Source organism: Lolium perenne, chromosome 3, assembly GCF_019359855.2.
Source record: "Lolium perenne isolate Kyuss_39 chromosome 3, Kyuss_2.0, whole genome shotgun sequence".
Classification (NCBI taxonomy): Eukaryota; Viridiplantae; Streptophyta; class Magnoliopsida; order Poales; family Poaceae; genus Lolium; species Lolium perenne.
In genome coordinates this window covers 188,753,186-188,769,446 of record NC_067246.2, presented here as the reverse complement: position 1 = coordinate 188,769,446, position 16,261 = coordinate 188,753,186, and the positions used below count along the sequence as shown (strand labels likewise).

Here is a 16,261-nt window from a genome sequence, read left to right as displayed (position 1 = left end):
GAACCTCCTTTTCGAAAAAATGGAAGCAGCGATGGACTGACCCACAAAATTAAACACGAACCAACCACCTCATACGAACCGTTGGATCGAAGTCCAGACGGCCAGTGCCACCGTTGTCACCTGGCCTTATCGTCCTAGCTGGACACAAGTTGTTCAATCACACCCTAAACCCACTGAACCACCCATATGTATCAAAGTAGATACGGAGTACTTTTAGCAATCAGAGATGTTATAGTAGTACTAGTGTGCGGCTGCAAGTTGGTGATGGCGGCTTAGGATACATCATCACCCATTCACGTGGAAGACCGATGGAACCTACCGCGGCAAGCAGATCGCGTGGACATTCTGGCGCGGCATAGGCATGTTGACCGCTGCCCCCTCTCGCCTCGATACATTGTGTGTGTGTGTGGGACAATTCTGGTCCGGATGATGCCAGGAAGCTCCCTAGCTCCCCCTCCGCGAGCGCGCGTGCGAAATGAAGAGCGCGCTAGGCAGTTCAGTTTTAAGTAAGCTATCTAGCATTACGAAACGACGACCACATCCTGTGCCGGGTCCAAGCTCGCACAGTGCACTGCGCCCGCGCGGAATGTGTCAAGGTCACGGACTCAGCTCTCATGGTAGGTGAAGATCGATAATGGTCGTTCCCCCTTCCCTCGCTTCTCACTCTGCAGCGTATAAATATAGAGAGGCGCTTTCCTCTGCTCCCTCGATCTTAAGGGCAGTGACAAACCAGCTCGATGCCTGTCGCAAGGCAAGAACTATAGAACAACAAATCTAGCCAAGCTACTTTCAGAATCAGATATAGGAGCATAACAAGAAGAAGAAGACTTGATCGAGAGAGTTGGAAGATGGAGCGGGAGATCCACCGCGTGACGAGCCTCCGGCGCGACAGCTCGCTATGGCGGCGCGACTCGAACGTGTTCTCGCGGTCGTCGTCGCGGTTCCAGGACGAGGAGGACGACGAGGAGGCGCTGCGGTGGGCGGCGCTGGAGCGGCTGCCGACGTACGACCGGGTGCGCCGCGGGATGCTCAGCGTGGAGGAGGGCGGCGAGAAGGTGGAGGTGGACGTGGGCAGGCTGGGCGCGCACGAGAGCCGCGCGCTCATCGAGCGGCTCGTCCGCGCAGCAGACGACGACCACGAGCTCTTCCTGCTGAAGCTCAAGGAGCGCATGGACAATGTCGGCATCGAGTACCCCACCATCGAGGTCAGGTTCGAGCGGCTGCAGGTCGAGGCCCAGGTGCGCGTCGGCACCCGAGGGCTGCCCACGCTCATCAACTCCGTCACCAACACGCTCGAGGTACACTCTCCATGCATGGCTTTCCATTGCTGCGCGCTTCCGCTAGCTAGGTCCTCGGCAAAATTCATGGCGCTTACCTTTAATTCGTTATTACTGTTCCAACATGCTTATCATAGTTAATGATCAACTGGTCTGTTAATTAAGGATATGAGTCTGGCTTTCCATCACAACGAATCAGTCGAGTGCATGATGGTAGGGCCAAATTGGTGGCGGAATAGGAATATTATTGGCTGCTTTTGGTGTGCTGGTTCCGCGATGGAGGCGCCACTGCTCGTTTTTCTTATGGTTACGTGCACCTTTGAGCTTTAGTAGGCAATGGTGACAGCCACGCAGCGACAAATATTCCAAGTTGCGTGCTTGCTCGGTAATTTTTTTTTTCATTTGACACCTCTGTGTGCGCTTTGCTCAGCCTGACAGTGCTCGCGGTAGGTGTGTGACTGACCTTATCCCGGCGCGACCATTTCTCCGATGATTCAGGCGGACGCCACACCAAACACACGTTGAACCAGTTTTTGTAGCTAGTATGGACTTGGTGATGTCGATTACCGTTTCGGGGAACAGTACAGCTCATCAAGTTAACCGCCACTTGTCCGACAAAAGATTCTTCTCTGACCTTGTGTTGCTTTCCAGACTTCTTGATAAGAAGGATTCCAATTCAAGCCCCAGTTCTCTTCGGCCTTTCACACAAAGTCTTGGTGACCTAGATTGTTTCTCGTTTTTCATAGAAAGTATAGACTAAACTTGGACAGCGAAGAAGAAGAAAAAACTCAAATCTGGCTTAAAGTTCAAACTTCGGCATCGCCGGGCCCGGCCCGCTACCGAACTTTTCTTTCCAGCGACTGGCCCACAAAGAAACTTACTCAGCCTAACCAGTCAAACCGGCCGTCCTTTCCACCAACCTCCACCCACGACCGCGGGCAACACCGCACCAGCACCGGCACCGGCACCCCGCCACCGCCGCCACGGCAGCCGTTCCGTACCTCTCGCCGCAGCCACCGCAACCGCATCCATACCCACACCACGCCATGGCGCACAGTCCTCGCGCCTCGGCCGGTCGGCCCCGCGGCTGCGCGTCATTCCGTCGAGCGTCTGGCGCGCGCGCCAATGCACCGCCGCACCCCACTTCACTGGAAGAACCGCGCATTCCGTTTCCTACAATCTGACCCTGCTGCTCGTTCCCCGCGCTCCAGGCCATCGGGAACACGCTCCACGTCGTGCCCAACCGGAAGCAGGCCATGACCGTCCTCCACGACGTCAGCGGGGTCGTCAAGCCCCGGAGGATGACGCTGCTGCTGGGCCCTCCCGGCTCCGGCAAGACCACGCTGCTGCTCGCGCTGGCCGGGAAGCTCGACAAGGAGCTCAAGGTCTCAGGGAAGGTCACCTACAACGGCCACGGGCTGGACGAGTTCGTGCCACAGAGGACCGCCGCGTACATCAGCCAGCATGACCTCCACATCGGGGAGATGACCGTCAGGGAGACGCTCGCCTTCTCGGCACGGTGCCAGGGTGTTGGCACCAGATACGGTATGCTGCTTCCCTAATTGTTTGGACAACAATGCAATGGGTGATATGTTTATGTTATTATTTCTGAGCTTTTTTATGTTCCTCATTCTAGAGATGCTTACTGAGTTGGCGAGAAGGGAAAAGGCGGCTAACATCAAGCCAGATCACGATATCGATGTCTACATGAAGGTGAGGATGCTATGACATTTTAGAGCATACTGTGTTGAGTGTTTCTTTGACCTGTTCTAAGAGAATCATTTCAACCAAATTTCTCGCAGTATATTGTAGAGTACTACTTTTCTCTTGTCTCAGTAAAGTAGCTAAAACTTGCTTCTTTACTTTACTACCTGTAGGCCTCAGCTATGGGAGGGCAAGAATCCAGTATTGTGACAGAATACATACTCAAGGTATTGTGTCTGCTACCTGTGGGTCCAAATGAAGCACCGAAAAGATGCTTTCTTATGGACATTTGTTCATTAACACACTGATGACTTCACAATGTCTCATGTTGGCTACCCTGCTATGTAACTGCAGATATTAGGATTGGATATATGTGCTGACACGTTGGTAGGCAATGAGATGCTGAGGGGCATATCTGGTGGACAACGCAAGCGTGTCACAACAGGTATATTTTCACCAAGGATGTGGTTCGTTTAATACTTATACAGTAATGATGTACATAGCAGAGACTTGCATTTTTTTCATCTCAATGGATTACTCTTTAAGAAATTCCTGATCGACTTATGCATCTTCAATGTACAGGTGAAATGCTTGTTGGTCCAGCAAAAGCTCTGTTCATGGATGAGATATCCACTGGACTGGATAGCTCAACCACGTTCCAGATAGTGAATTCTCTTAGGCAGACCATCCACATCCTCGGCGGAACTGCTGTCATCTCCTTGCTCCAGCCAGCTCCGGAAACATACAACTTGTTTGACGACATCATACTCCTCTCTGACGGGCAGGTTGTGTACCAGGGCCCCCGAGAGAATGTGCTTGAGTTCTTTCAGTTCATGGGCTTCAAATGCCCTAGCAGAAAGGGTGTTGCTGACTTTTTGCAGGAGGTATGTGTCTTATCTACAAGCTCTTATGATGGTTAGTGATTCTCATATTTTAGAAGAGAATGGTACTGAAATATCTGAATAATTTAAAAGGTGACATCAAAGAAAGACCAGGAGCAGTACTGGTCCAGGAGTGACAGGCCATACCGTTTTGTGCCTGTGAAGCAATTTGCGGATGCATTCCGTTCCTTCCATGTGGGCAAGTCAATAGAGAACGAGCTGAAAGAGCCATTTGATAGGACCAGGAGCCACCCTGCTGCTCTGGCTACTTCAAAGTTTGGTGTCAGCAGGATGGAGTTGCTCAAAGCCACTATTGACAGAGAGCTTCTACTCATGAAGAGGAATGCATTTATGTACATATTTAAAGCTGTCAATGTAAGTTTATATCTTTGATATGTTTTCTTTGATTATTAGGATTGAGATGATTAGATGGCATCATTCTGAACTTTTACCATCATTGCAGCTAACTGTGATGGCGTTCATCGTGATGACCACATTTTTCCGTACCAACATGCGCCGTGATGCAACTTATGGACAGATATATTTGGGGGCACTGTTCTTTGCTATTGACACGATAATGTTTAATGGTTTTGCGGAGCTTGGTATGACCGTCATGAAACTTCCTGTCTTCTTCAAGCAGAGGGATCTTCTTTTCTTTCCTGCATGGGCCTACACCCTACCATCGTGGATTCTTCAGATCCCTATCACGTTTGTTGAAGTCGGAGTTTATGTTTTCACCACATATTATGTCATCGGATTTGATCCCAGTGTAAGCAGGTAAGACACTGATGGATACATCAATTTCTACCAAGTTATATTGCTTCTTAGGTGGCGATTCTATCTTTGCGAGCAAGTATATTGAGTGCTCTACCAGAAATGAACTAGTTCTGTGAAGTCTGAATGATTTCTTATATTGTTCAGGTTCTTCAAGCAGTATCTGCTGCTCCTTGCGATCAATCAGATGTCATCTTCACTTTTCCGCTTCATTGCTGGAGTTGGAAGAGACATGGTTGTTTCCCACACCTTTGGACCCTTAGCATTGTTGACTTTTGCAGCATTGGGCGGCTTCATCCTTGCAAGACGTAAGTTACTAGCACAACCATGATAAAATGAATGTTTCCATGTTTACATGAAATTAGGAGCTAAATGTTAATTGTACCTTACCTGATTCCATCTTATTTATCTCTTCCAGCTGATATAAAGAAGTGGTGGATTTGGGGTTACTGGATATCTCCGATATCATATGCACAAAACGCTATTTCAACTAACGAATTTCTGGGGCCCAGTTGGAACAAAGTAAGTACCCTCCCTCTCTTGACAAGAAAACAAACTTACCACTACGTACACATAAAAAATCTAACATTTATTCGAATTATACAGATTGTTTCGGGAGGAAATCAGACCATTGGGGTAACCGTGCTTAAAGACCGCGGTATCTTTACGGAAGCTAAGTGGTATTGGATTGGTCTTGGTGCCATGGTTGGATACACTCTCCTCTTCAACCTGCTCTACACCGTAGCCCTTTCAGCTTTGAGTCGTAAGCCTATTTAGAAGACTACTTTTCATTTATCAAGAACCAAATAATCAACATTTGCAGGTTATAACTTATAGGATAATAATTGTAACCACTTGTTTGTATTTGCAGCACTGACAGACTCTAACCCAACAATGTCTGAAGAGGAGTTGAAAGAAAAGAGTGCAAATTTAACTGGTCAAGCTCTGGAGGGTCGTAAGGAAAAGAAATCTAGGAAGCATGAGTTGGAATTGTCTCACAATAATGGCCGAAACTCAGTGAGTAGCAGTGTGGATTCTAGTGGTAGCAGGAAGGGGTTGGTGCTCCCATTTACACCACTGTCGCTTACCTTTAACAACACCAAATACTCAGTGGACATGCCAGAGGTAAATTTCCTATCAACGAACAATGAGGGCACAAGAATAACCGTATTACCCATTACCCAAGTTTTCTTACCCCGTTATATTGCTTTATACTGACAGGCAATGAAAGCACAAGGAGTAACCGAAGACCGCTTGTTGCTTTTAAAGGGTGTGAGTGGTTCTTTCAGGCCAGGAGTACTTACTGCGTTAATGGGTGTGAGTGGTGCTGGAAAGACAACCCTGATGGATGTTTTAGCGGGTAGGAAAACCGGAGGATACATAGAGGGGGATATCACCGTCTCAGGCTATCCAAAGAAGCAAGAGACCTTTGCGCGTATATCAGGATACTGTGAGCAAAATGATATTCATTCTCCACATGTTACAGTATATGAATCACTCGTATTTTCTGCATGGCTGCGGCTTCCTGTGGAGGTTGATTCAGAGAAAAGAAAGGTTAGTCAGCTTGATCATAGAAAAATTATCATTTCTTGATTTCTTTTTTCTCATCTGATTGGAGACCTTACTGGCTGAACTGTGGTAACAGATGTTCATTGAAGAGGTCATGAATCTCGTAGAGCTCACACCATTGAGGGATGCACTTGTTGGGCTTCCTGGAGTGAATGGTCTATCAACTGAGCAACGCAAGAGGCTGACAATCGCCGTGGAGCTTGTTGCTAACCCGTCGATCATTTTCATGGACGAGCCAACATCTGGTCTTGATGCTCGGGCTGCTGCAATTGTGATGAGGACTGTTAGAAACACTGTTAACACTGGCAGGACTGTTGTTTGCACCATTCACCAGCCAAGTATTGACATATTTGAAGCATTCGATGAGGTGGTTAATTCATTACTCTGTTTGGGCTATTATCATTAGCTTTATTAGATAAGGCCGTATGTTGACTATGTGCTTCTTGCAGCTTTTCCTTATGAAGAGAGGAGGAGAAGAAATTTATGTTGGTCCAGTGGGCCCGAATTCTTCAAGTTTGATCGAGTACTTTGAGGTAAGAAGAACAAAGTCAACAGCTGTATTTAGACGTTGTAACTCTTTTTCCAGATAGATCACATCGAACATTCCTTTTGTGTGTTTCTTCAGGAAATTGATGGTATTAGTAAGATCAAAGATGGTTATAACCCAGCAACATGGATGTTGGAAGTGTCCTCTAGTGCCCAGGAGGAAATGCTTGGTATTGATTTCGCTGAAGTCTACAGACAATCAGAACTATATCAGTAAGCCTCCCCACTAGCCATTTGGATGCAGTGTAGTTGTGTATTTGAGTGACACTTCTAATTATTTTATATTTTCACAATTTCAGAAGGAACAAGGAACTCATAGAGGATCTAAGCACACCACCTCCCGGTTCTAGAGATCTCAGCTTCCCTACGCAATACTCTAGATCATTCACCACACAATGCCTAGCTTGCTTTTGGAAGCAAAACTGGTCATATTGGAGAAACCCAGCCTACACAGCAGTGAGATTACTCTTCACCATCGTCATTGCGCTATTGTTTGGGACGATGTTCTGGGGCCTTGGAAGCAAAACGTACATCTTCTAACTGTTATTATAACTGCTTCTATACTTTTGATACAGCGGCTATTTCAAGTAAGACATATTCTGACGCCTTACTCATGTCATGATGCAGTGATAAGGTCCAGGATCTATTTAACGCCATGGGATCGATGTATGCTGCAGTACTATACCTTGGAGTGCAAAACTCTGGTACTGTTCAACCAGTTGTGGTGGTGGAGCGAACAGTCTTTTATCGAGAAAGAGCAGCTGGCATGTATTCAGCTTTCCCATATGCATTTGGGCAGGTAATTTCTCAGCCTCTCGGTTTACTTATTCCTTGGTATATGTGTGTATGAACTTGAGAATGCAAATTACTTTGCACTCTAAGTCATCGCTATGATTAAACGGAGCTAGCGGGCAGTTTATCATGGCTATACATCAGTATTGTTGAGTTCTTTCGGTCCGGAACCTAACAATGGCGCACATTATCATTTTGTAGGTTGCGATTGAATTTCCATATGTGATGGTTCAGGCTCTGATTTATGGCGTGCTAGTCTATTCAATGATTGGATTTGAGTGGACCGTGGCCAAGTTCTTGTGGTATCTGTTCTTCATGTACTTCACCCTGCTATATTTCACGTTCTACGGAATGATGGCTGTAGGCTTGACACCGAATGAGAGCATAGCAGCTATCATCTCATCAGCATTCTACAACATATGGAACCTCTTCTCAGGATACCTTATCCCCCGACCTGTAAGTTACCCTCTCGATACATTTTGCGTTTCTGTCAGTTTAGTACTTAACGGTGCTTCATGTGTTCGTGTTACTTATCCATTGAACATTTTTACTCCAGAAACTTCCTGTTTGGTGGAGGTGGTACTCATGGATTTGCCCGGTGGCATGGACGCTATACGGACTGGTTGCCTCCCAATTTGGCGATCTCCATCATGAACTTGAGGGAGCGTTACACCAAGGCCAAACCGCTGCCTCGTATATCGAGGAGTACTACGGCTTCCGTCACGACTTCTTGTGGGCTGTGGCACTGGTGCACGTTGTTTTCACGGTGATGTTCGCCTTCCTGTTCAGTTTCGCCATCATGAAGTTCAACTTCCAGAGGAGATGAGGGATACATTCTTTGATATTCCTTGTACGTACGTACATGCATGGTGCTGTACCACAGCCAATGCGAATGGAGCGTAGTTGTTCCTGTAAATGGTATAGAGGTTATTTTGTATTTCAAACCTGTAGAAATTCAGATTTATACTTTGTAGGATCTATAGGAAAAAAAGGCTATGTAGCTAGCCTTGTTGAGCCTCCAGCTTCTTCACCGGAGCTCTATCTGACTGAGTAGCTGATACTTGTCCGAGAATGTAAACCGTGTCGGTTGTCATTTCTGACGAGTGCAATGGAGGCAGAAATTTTGTTGATTCTTCAATTCCTTTGTGGAACACATGGGATTGCTTGCCCAAACATTTTGCAAAGAAATTATTTGATCTCAATATCTGATTAATTAGTTAATGGCAGTGTACATGTTTTACTTGGTGTTTTCCTCCTGCGAACCAGAGGCTGACAAGTTGGTCCCGGGCAGTGTTTCCTTCCTGTTCTTTCTTTGAGTTCTCCTCCCATTGGGCCAGCTCGTTGCCGCCAAATCAGAGTCCCACTCTGCTTCGCCGTTTCCTCTTCGAGTAGGACTCGGGTAAGAGTTAGGACAGGACGACGTAGCGGCCAAGTCAGGCGGGTTTCATCGATCCGTACCCGCGCGGGGTTCCAATTCCATGCATATATAAACGGTAGCTCCGCATCTCCTCGTCGCTCTCTTTTGCTGTCGCACACCGTCCGCTTCGTCCATACGGATGGCGGCATTAGCTTCCGTCCCGCAGACCAGCCGTCGTCTCATGCCTCGCCTCCAGGCGCCGCACGAGATGATGCGCCCACGAGCGCCCCACGAGATGATGATCCGCCCGTCCGACGCCACGCCTGATTATGCTAACGCCATGATGAAGCCAGAGCCAGAGCTAGAGTTTGAGGCGCTAAAGCTTTCGGACTTTGACAAGGTTGGCGACCTCGGCGAGGGCGCCTGCGGAGAAGGTTGCTGATACTTGTCCAAGAATGTAAGCCGTGCCCATAATGGTTGTCATTTCTGACGAGTACAATGGAGGCAGAAATTTTGTTGATTCTTCAATTTCTTTCTGGAACACATGGGATTGCTTGCCCAAACATTTTGCAAAGCAATTATCTGATCTAATATCTGATTAATAATTAGTTGATAGCAGTGTACATGTTTTACTTGGTGATTTCGTGGGGAAGACTTAGCTAGGATCAGGTTTTAGATAGGATCTATGAGAATAATTTTTTTGCAAAGACAAAACATGTTCAAAAATTCTGAAAATAAATCACAACACACATCTATGTTATATATGCAACGCCAAAAATTTGCAACTTCAAATTCGACATACATTTAGAGAGACAAAAAAGATAAATCTGAATGTGAATAGTGTAAAATACTAGTCAATCAGATCTGACACTATTCACAACAGAATTTGTCTTTTTTTGTTTCTCCAAGTGTAGATCAGATTTTAAACTGAAATTTCTTGGAGTTGTAGATACAACCTATATGCATGTTGTTTATTATTTTCAGATTTTTTCGCGTGTTTAAAGTATGTTTTTTTAGGTTGATCCTATGATTCTATCTAATGTAGAGATCCTATACAAGTCTCTCCCTTCGTTCTTCGAACCAGAGGCTGACAAGTGGGCCCCGGGGAGTATTTCCTTCCTATTCTCTCTTTTGAGTTCTCCCCCCATCGGGCGTCGGTAGGTAAAGGAGTAGCATCCACCGTTTAGTAGCTTTTAGATTTGGGCAGTAGTCCCCACCTCCCACAGTGCTCGGCCGTATCCTCTATCTGCACACGACCGTATCCATTCCAAAAGTAACGGAACAGTGGCGGATGAGAAACGCCGCCAGGCTTCCTCCGCCGCCGCCGTCACCTGCGCGGCTGCGCCTCCGTCGTCTGTGCTCCTCACGACCCGACATCGCCTTCCCCCGCCGTCCGTGCGCCGCCTTGCCGGAAACCCGCCGTTGCGAGCTTCGTTGCCATCTTACTCTCGGCAAGCTCCGCACCAGCCATGGCCACGCCGGCGCGCTCTGCCCATACCCCGCCATGGCAACGGAGGCCGTCCCCGTCGGTGCGCTTCCGCCACCTCCGCTGCTCGTGATCCTCGGCGCTGACTCCGTTGTTGCCTGTGCTGCACAATTTCATCGTCTCGTCCCGAGCGTTAAAGGAGTTCTTGTTCTCCACCTCATGCGCTAGAACCAGCCTAAATCCAAATTAGTTGCTTGATTGATGACACTGATGTAGCTCCTGACGCAAAGTTGTTGATATGTCGAGCTCCATGCATACTAGTATCCAGATTGAAGGAAAATTAGTTGCTTGTTTCATCCTTTATAGCTGCCTTTTGCATTGTCAAAACCGGTTTTAAATGGTTGGAATTGAGCGAGGCTCCTTGTCTTCTTAGTGGATTTTTTTCTAGTTTTGCACCTGCTCAAATTGTATCTTCTCGTGAAACGATCTACTGGAGCAATGTAGCCCATTTGGTCTATAACGTGATGTTTACTATTTGAGCATCTCAAATTTCATCTCACAAAAACCGCCATAGTAAAAATTAAACCGACACCTTGAATAATGACCACAATAATAAATTTAACACCGTGATTTAAGTAAACCTGATATTTTTTTAAAAAAATACAAGAGCTTCATAGATATGTAACAATAGTTTCAAGATTGTCACGGGTTTTAGAATCCGATTGAGTTTGGTTGAGGTCCTACTAACATGTCTGTGTGTGTTAGATTTTACTCCACTTTCAATCTAGCTCACACGGTAATATAGAATGAATTAACCTCTTTGTTGTACGGTGTACAGATTATTCATGGTCATGTGAAAAAAAAGGCTCATACCTATTAGTATGTGTGTGATCTTATTTTTAATATGTGTGAAACTACTCTTTCTTGAGAAAACTTTTTTGTAATGTATGCGAAAATAACATTTAATGTAAAATTATTTTAAATATTTTCCATGTATGTGAAATTTTTGTGAAACATGCGTTATGTTTCTTGGTTAAAATCAAAGAGTTTTCATATGGGTTTGACTATGTTTTCTACAAGTTTCTATTAAGTTTCATCGAGGTTTTGATAGGTTTTCGTGTTTCACTCGAGTTTTATTTGAGGTTTAGATAGTGTATATGGATGTGAATGTTGTGAAACATGCACAACCTATTCTATTTGAAATTTATGTGAAATTTATGTGAAACACTCTCCATCATTTTTAAATAAATGTGAAACACGACCGCCGAAGTGAAACACCATCAGTAGGCCATGCATTATTGCAATATTTGCGAAACAATTCTAATCTAATTCTTAATTGATACAACAAAGTGAAACACCTTCCATCCATTTAAACAAATATGATCCAACTGAAACTTGAGCAATACATTGAGATAAAAAAGTGAAATAACCTATATCATTTCCAAACTTATATGAAAAAATGGTACTCCCTCCCTCCGTTCCTTGATATAAGGTGTATAGTTTTTTCGAAAAACGCTCCAAAATATAAGGTGTATTGCGTAGAACCACTCAAGCAACTAATTCGGATTTAGGCATCAATCAAGACATCAAGCAACTAATTCGGATTTAGGCAAGATGTAGCACATGAGCTGGGGAGAAGGAACTGCTTAACGCCGGGGACGAGAGGATGAAGTTGTGGAGCAGGAGGACCCCATCGAGGCCAGAAGGTGGACGAGCTCGAGGCGGAGATGGTCAGCGTCTGATATGCGAGTATGGAAGTGGCTGCAGCGCCGACGCCGCCACCACCATGGTCATTACCGCGCCTTCAGAATTCAGAATGGTGGATTCGGGCGGGGCGGCGCAAAGACTACGGTGAACGACGGAGTCGGGTGTCGAGAAAAGGACGGACCGCGGAAGTGGCAGTGGTGCACGGTGGCGGCGACGGTGCGGCTTGTTGGGGATAAATTGGAGGAAGGAGACGGCGGCGGAAAATCCGGAGAAATCAGTCGTGGAAACAAGCTGCAGTTGGCCTCGAGCTGCTGCACCATTGAAGGGGCCGTTCACTTGCGGGTCACGCCGGCGCGCTTCCGGAGCAACGTCGAGGGCGGCGGCGGTGCGCCTCCGAGCAACCACGCCGAGGAGAGAGAGTCTAGATCAAGGAGAGAGTAACGGGAGCGGGACAGATATTAGGGTCTGTTCGGTTGTAGAATTAGGTGGAATGGAATGGAACCATTTCATTCCTTGGAGCCATTCTCGCGTTCGGTTCAGGGATAGGATGGAATGGAACCGTTCCTCGAAAGGGAATATTCCGTCCAGATGCGAAACGCACCCGTCCGGGCAAATCGGCCGAATGAGGTGGAATGTCTCGATCTGCGTGCTAATCCCTCTTTCTCCCCTGTGCTAACCTCTCTCTCTCCCGTGTCTCCCTCACTGCGGTGCTCTCCTCCAGGTCAACGCCGGCGGCCAGCAGGCCGGGCCAGGCACGCGGCGGCGGAGCAAGGCGGTGGCGGCCGGAGGCGAGGCGGCGGCCGGCCGGAGCAACGCGAGACGGAGCACGCCGCCCTTGCCGCCCCAATCTCGAGCACGGCGCAGCGGCCGGAGGCCGTCCACCTCCTTGCTCCGCCGGAGGATTTTTTAGATTAATTTAGGTAATAATTAATTAAATTAGACACTAATTCGATTCGATTCCATTCCACATTTTTTGGAATGAACCGAACAGGGAAATAGATTGAAATAGGATGAAGTGGAATAGAATGGAATGGAATGGTTCCATTCCACTTGATCCGAAAAACGAACAGACCCTTACTATGGGACCACATACGTATTCCATCTACTCCGTAACACTTAACGGGTATCTCTGCGGAACGGTAATCACTGCCAATTGGCCTCACCAATCTAAAAGCACGAACGAACGACGGATTGGACACCGGTAGGTACCGGCGCCGGTAAAATCGCCGGGTTCGCATGCAGCATGCTCGTTGCCGCCAAATCCGAGTCCCACTCTGCTTCGCCGTTTCCTCTTTGAGTAGGACTCGGGGGTAAGAGTTAGGGGACAGGACGACGTAGCGGCCAAGTCAGGCCGGTTTCATCGATCCTTACCCGCGCGGGGTTCCAATTCCATGCATATATAAACGGTAGCTCCGCATCTCCTCGACGCTCTCTTTTGCTGTCGCACCGTCCGCTTCGTCCATACGGATGGCGGCATTAGCTTCCGTCCCGCAGACCAGCCATCGTCTCATGCCTCGCCTCCAGGCGCCGCACGAGATGATGCGCCCACGAGCGCCCCACGAGATGATGATCCGCCCGTCCGACGCGACGCCTGATTATGCTAACGCCATGATGAAGCCAGAGCCAGAGCTAGAGTTTGAGGCGCTGAAGCTTTCGGACTTCGACAAGGTTGGCGACCTCGGCGAGGGCGCCTGCGGCCAGGCCCGGCCCTGAGGGGGGGCAGGCGGGGCGGCCGCCCCGGGCCCCAAACCCAAGGGGGGCCCAAAGTCCCGGCAAGCTAAGTATGCAGCAGAGGTTCGTCCGGTGGCGCCATTAGAGCGAGCAGAGTTCTCGTGTCGTTCAGGAGATGAGGAGGAGTGGACGAAGCGTTATTCCTAGTGGGCTGGATGATCCTTTTCCCTTTTGTTAGGTTGGGTTTTTTTTTCTTAATCAGTTTGGGCTTTTTTCCTTTAATTAGCTGTGGGGAGATTAAGTGCGTGGGGGCCTGTTGAGGTAATTAATACTCTACATGGAGGATATAGCATGTCATACACGCACATCACTCACAGAAAACAATTTAAGAAGTGACGCTCTACAAACTAATCGTATTTTGAAGTGCGGAATTCTTTTTTTGGCACGAGAAACGAGAGTCGTACTTGGCTAGTTAATCCGTCGCAGAACGCTGGGATCCGTAAACTATTATCATTAGTGACTTTTAAAATAAAATCATCATTGTCTCAAAAAGAAGACCATCATATAAACATATACTCAATGAAGATGCCGCATGATTGCACTTGCAGTTGCTTTTGTTTATCACAAGTTTCTGCTGCTGGAGGTCGTTTTTCGGTAGTTCTTTGGTTGAGGGATGTATTCGTTGATGCTGATGCAGGGTGTACATGTGTAGAACCCCTAAGTCCATCTCAAACACTAGCACTAGCAGGCGCTCTCCCCCCTCCTGCTGTTTTTAACTTTGCTTGGATATTGGCTGTTGAGCCTTTAACGTTGTATTTCGTTATCTGATGATAATGAAATTCGATCCAGTGGGACCGGCTTGGAAAAAATATAAACATATGCTGTTGGTACCGAAAAAGACGTCGTAGAATTACCTAAATCTAGATGTATCTAGCGATTTATCCAAATTTTACTGTATCTAACTCATTTACATATATCTAAATTTACAAACTATGACATCCTTTTAAAATGGAGGGAGTACGTGAATTATTAACATACCATCATTAGTAACTTTATATCTAGAAATACTAGAAATTTTTGAAACAACAAGTATAATATTTGATGTCAATATTGCTTATGTAGATTCTAAATGTTAATTGGTATCATTTCATGTATATGTGTATAAATAATTATTCCGTATTTGAGACTTGTAGGGCCCTAGATTTTCGTTTCGCCCCGGGTCCCTGAAATCTCAGGACCGGGCCTGCCTGCGGCGTGGTCACCAAGGTGCGCCACCGCGGCTCCGGCGCGGTGTTCGCGCTCAAGACGGCGTACTACTCGGACCCCAACTCGGAGGAGGAAGCGGAGGTGCTCCGCCGCGTCGGAAGGTCGCCGCACCTCGTCCGCTGCCACGCCATCTTCCGCGGCGCCGACGACGAGCCCGCGATGCTGCTCGAGCTCATGGACGCCGGATCGCTCGGCCGCGTCCTCCGCCACCGCGATCACCACGGACTCCCTGAGCCCGCCCTGGCCGAGGTGGCCGCGCGGTGCCTCGCGGGCCTAGCCCACCTCCACTACGCGTGCCGCGTCGCGCACCTCGACCTCAAGCCCGACAACCTCCTCGCCGACGGCCGCGGGAACGTCAGGATCGGCGACTTCAGCGTGTCCAGGATCTTGTCTCGCGTCCCCGGCGATCGCCTCCGGGTCTCCGTAGCCGTCGGCTCCACGCCGTACTTGAGCCCCGAGCGGTTCGCGCCCAACGCCCGCGCCGGGCCGCGCGGCGCCTGCGCTGCCGACGTCTGGAGCTTGGGCGTCACCGTCCTGGAGCTGTTCTCCGGGAGGTGTCCCATCCTGCCCGGGGCTCAGAGGACCTCATGGGAAATGCTCAAGGAGGCTATCTGCTGCGGGAAGCCGCCGACGGTGCCGGAGATCGCTACGGCGTCGGCGTCGCTGCGAGGGTTCGTGGACGCCTGCCTGCAGAAGGATCCAAAGCGGCGCGCCACGGTGGCTCAGCTGCTCGCGCACCCGTTCGTCGCCGGCCGCGACGTGGAGTCGTCGCGCCGCTCGCTGCGGGAGATAATCGTGGAGACCATGTACGAGCAAGGAGCCAAGGATAGAGAGGAACGCGCCTAAAAATTGATCAATTGATCTGTCTGATTATATTCTTTAGTTTTTGTAATACGGAGTAGTATTTGTTTCTTAGCTAGTGCAGTTCACTCCTGCAGTCCTGCTTATGTTTTAACTTGAGGGGGAAGTTTTTGCTAGAAGAAGAAGAGAAAAGTACCAGGCTGATACTTATGAAGGAGCTTTTTCACAAATATCACATCCCTCAGAGTCGTACAATAAAAACATTGCAGGTCTAACATCACACATTTATTATTACAAGTCATAAGTGCACAAACTCTTCGGTATTTTCATAGGTCCCTTGAGAACACCACATAGACTCCAACTCTACTGGAAGTAACCTAATAACTAGTGAAACCATTAAGGTAAACATCTTAAGAGCTCAACAGCTTATTTAGGTAAGCAATTAGGTTGTTCGGCTCGTCTACAACTACTCGAGGACTCTACTCCTCTA

At 47.9% G+C, this 16,261-nt stretch overlaps 2 protein-coding genes across 2 annotated transcripts; both read left to right on the top strand.

Annotated features, from left to right (window-relative positions):
- Window positions 1–705: 705 nt before the first annotated feature.
- On the top strand, window positions 706–8,681 carry LOC127342893 (ABC transporter G family member 37). Its single transcript, XM_051368920.2, has 20 exons — window positions 706–1,298; window positions 2,489–2,822; window positions 2,914–2,990; window positions 3,155–3,208; window positions 3,336–3,426; window positions 3,564–3,865; window positions 3,956–4,237; window positions 4,326–4,639; window positions 4,784–4,944; window positions 5,055–5,158; window positions 5,243–5,399; window positions 5,508–5,761; window positions 5,858–6,190; window positions 6,282–6,572; window positions 6,655–6,738; window positions 6,831–6,964; window positions 7,051–7,278; window positions 7,379–7,550; window positions 7,745–7,999; window positions 8,100–8,681. Exons 1-20 carry the CDS (start codon window positions 849–851, stop codon window positions 8,367–8,369), a joined length of 4,347 nt encoding a protein of 1,448 aa, XP_051224880.1. The 5' UTR covers window positions 706–848; the 3' UTR covers window positions 8,370–8,681.
- Window positions 8,682–9,088: 407 nt separating this feature from the next.
- LOC127339720 (mitogen-activated protein kinase kinase 9-like) lies at window positions 9,089–15,969 on the top strand. Its single transcript, XM_071826971.1, has 3 exons — window positions 9,089–9,334; window positions 13,852–13,865; window positions 14,971–15,969. The coding sequence occupies exons 1-3, from the start codon at window positions 9,100–9,102 to the stop codon at window positions 15,814–15,816; spliced, it is 1,095 nt and encodes a 364-aa protein (XP_071683072.1). The 5' UTR covers window positions 9,089–9,099; the 3' UTR covers window positions 15,817–15,969.
- Window positions 15,970–16,261: the final 292 nt, after the last annotated feature.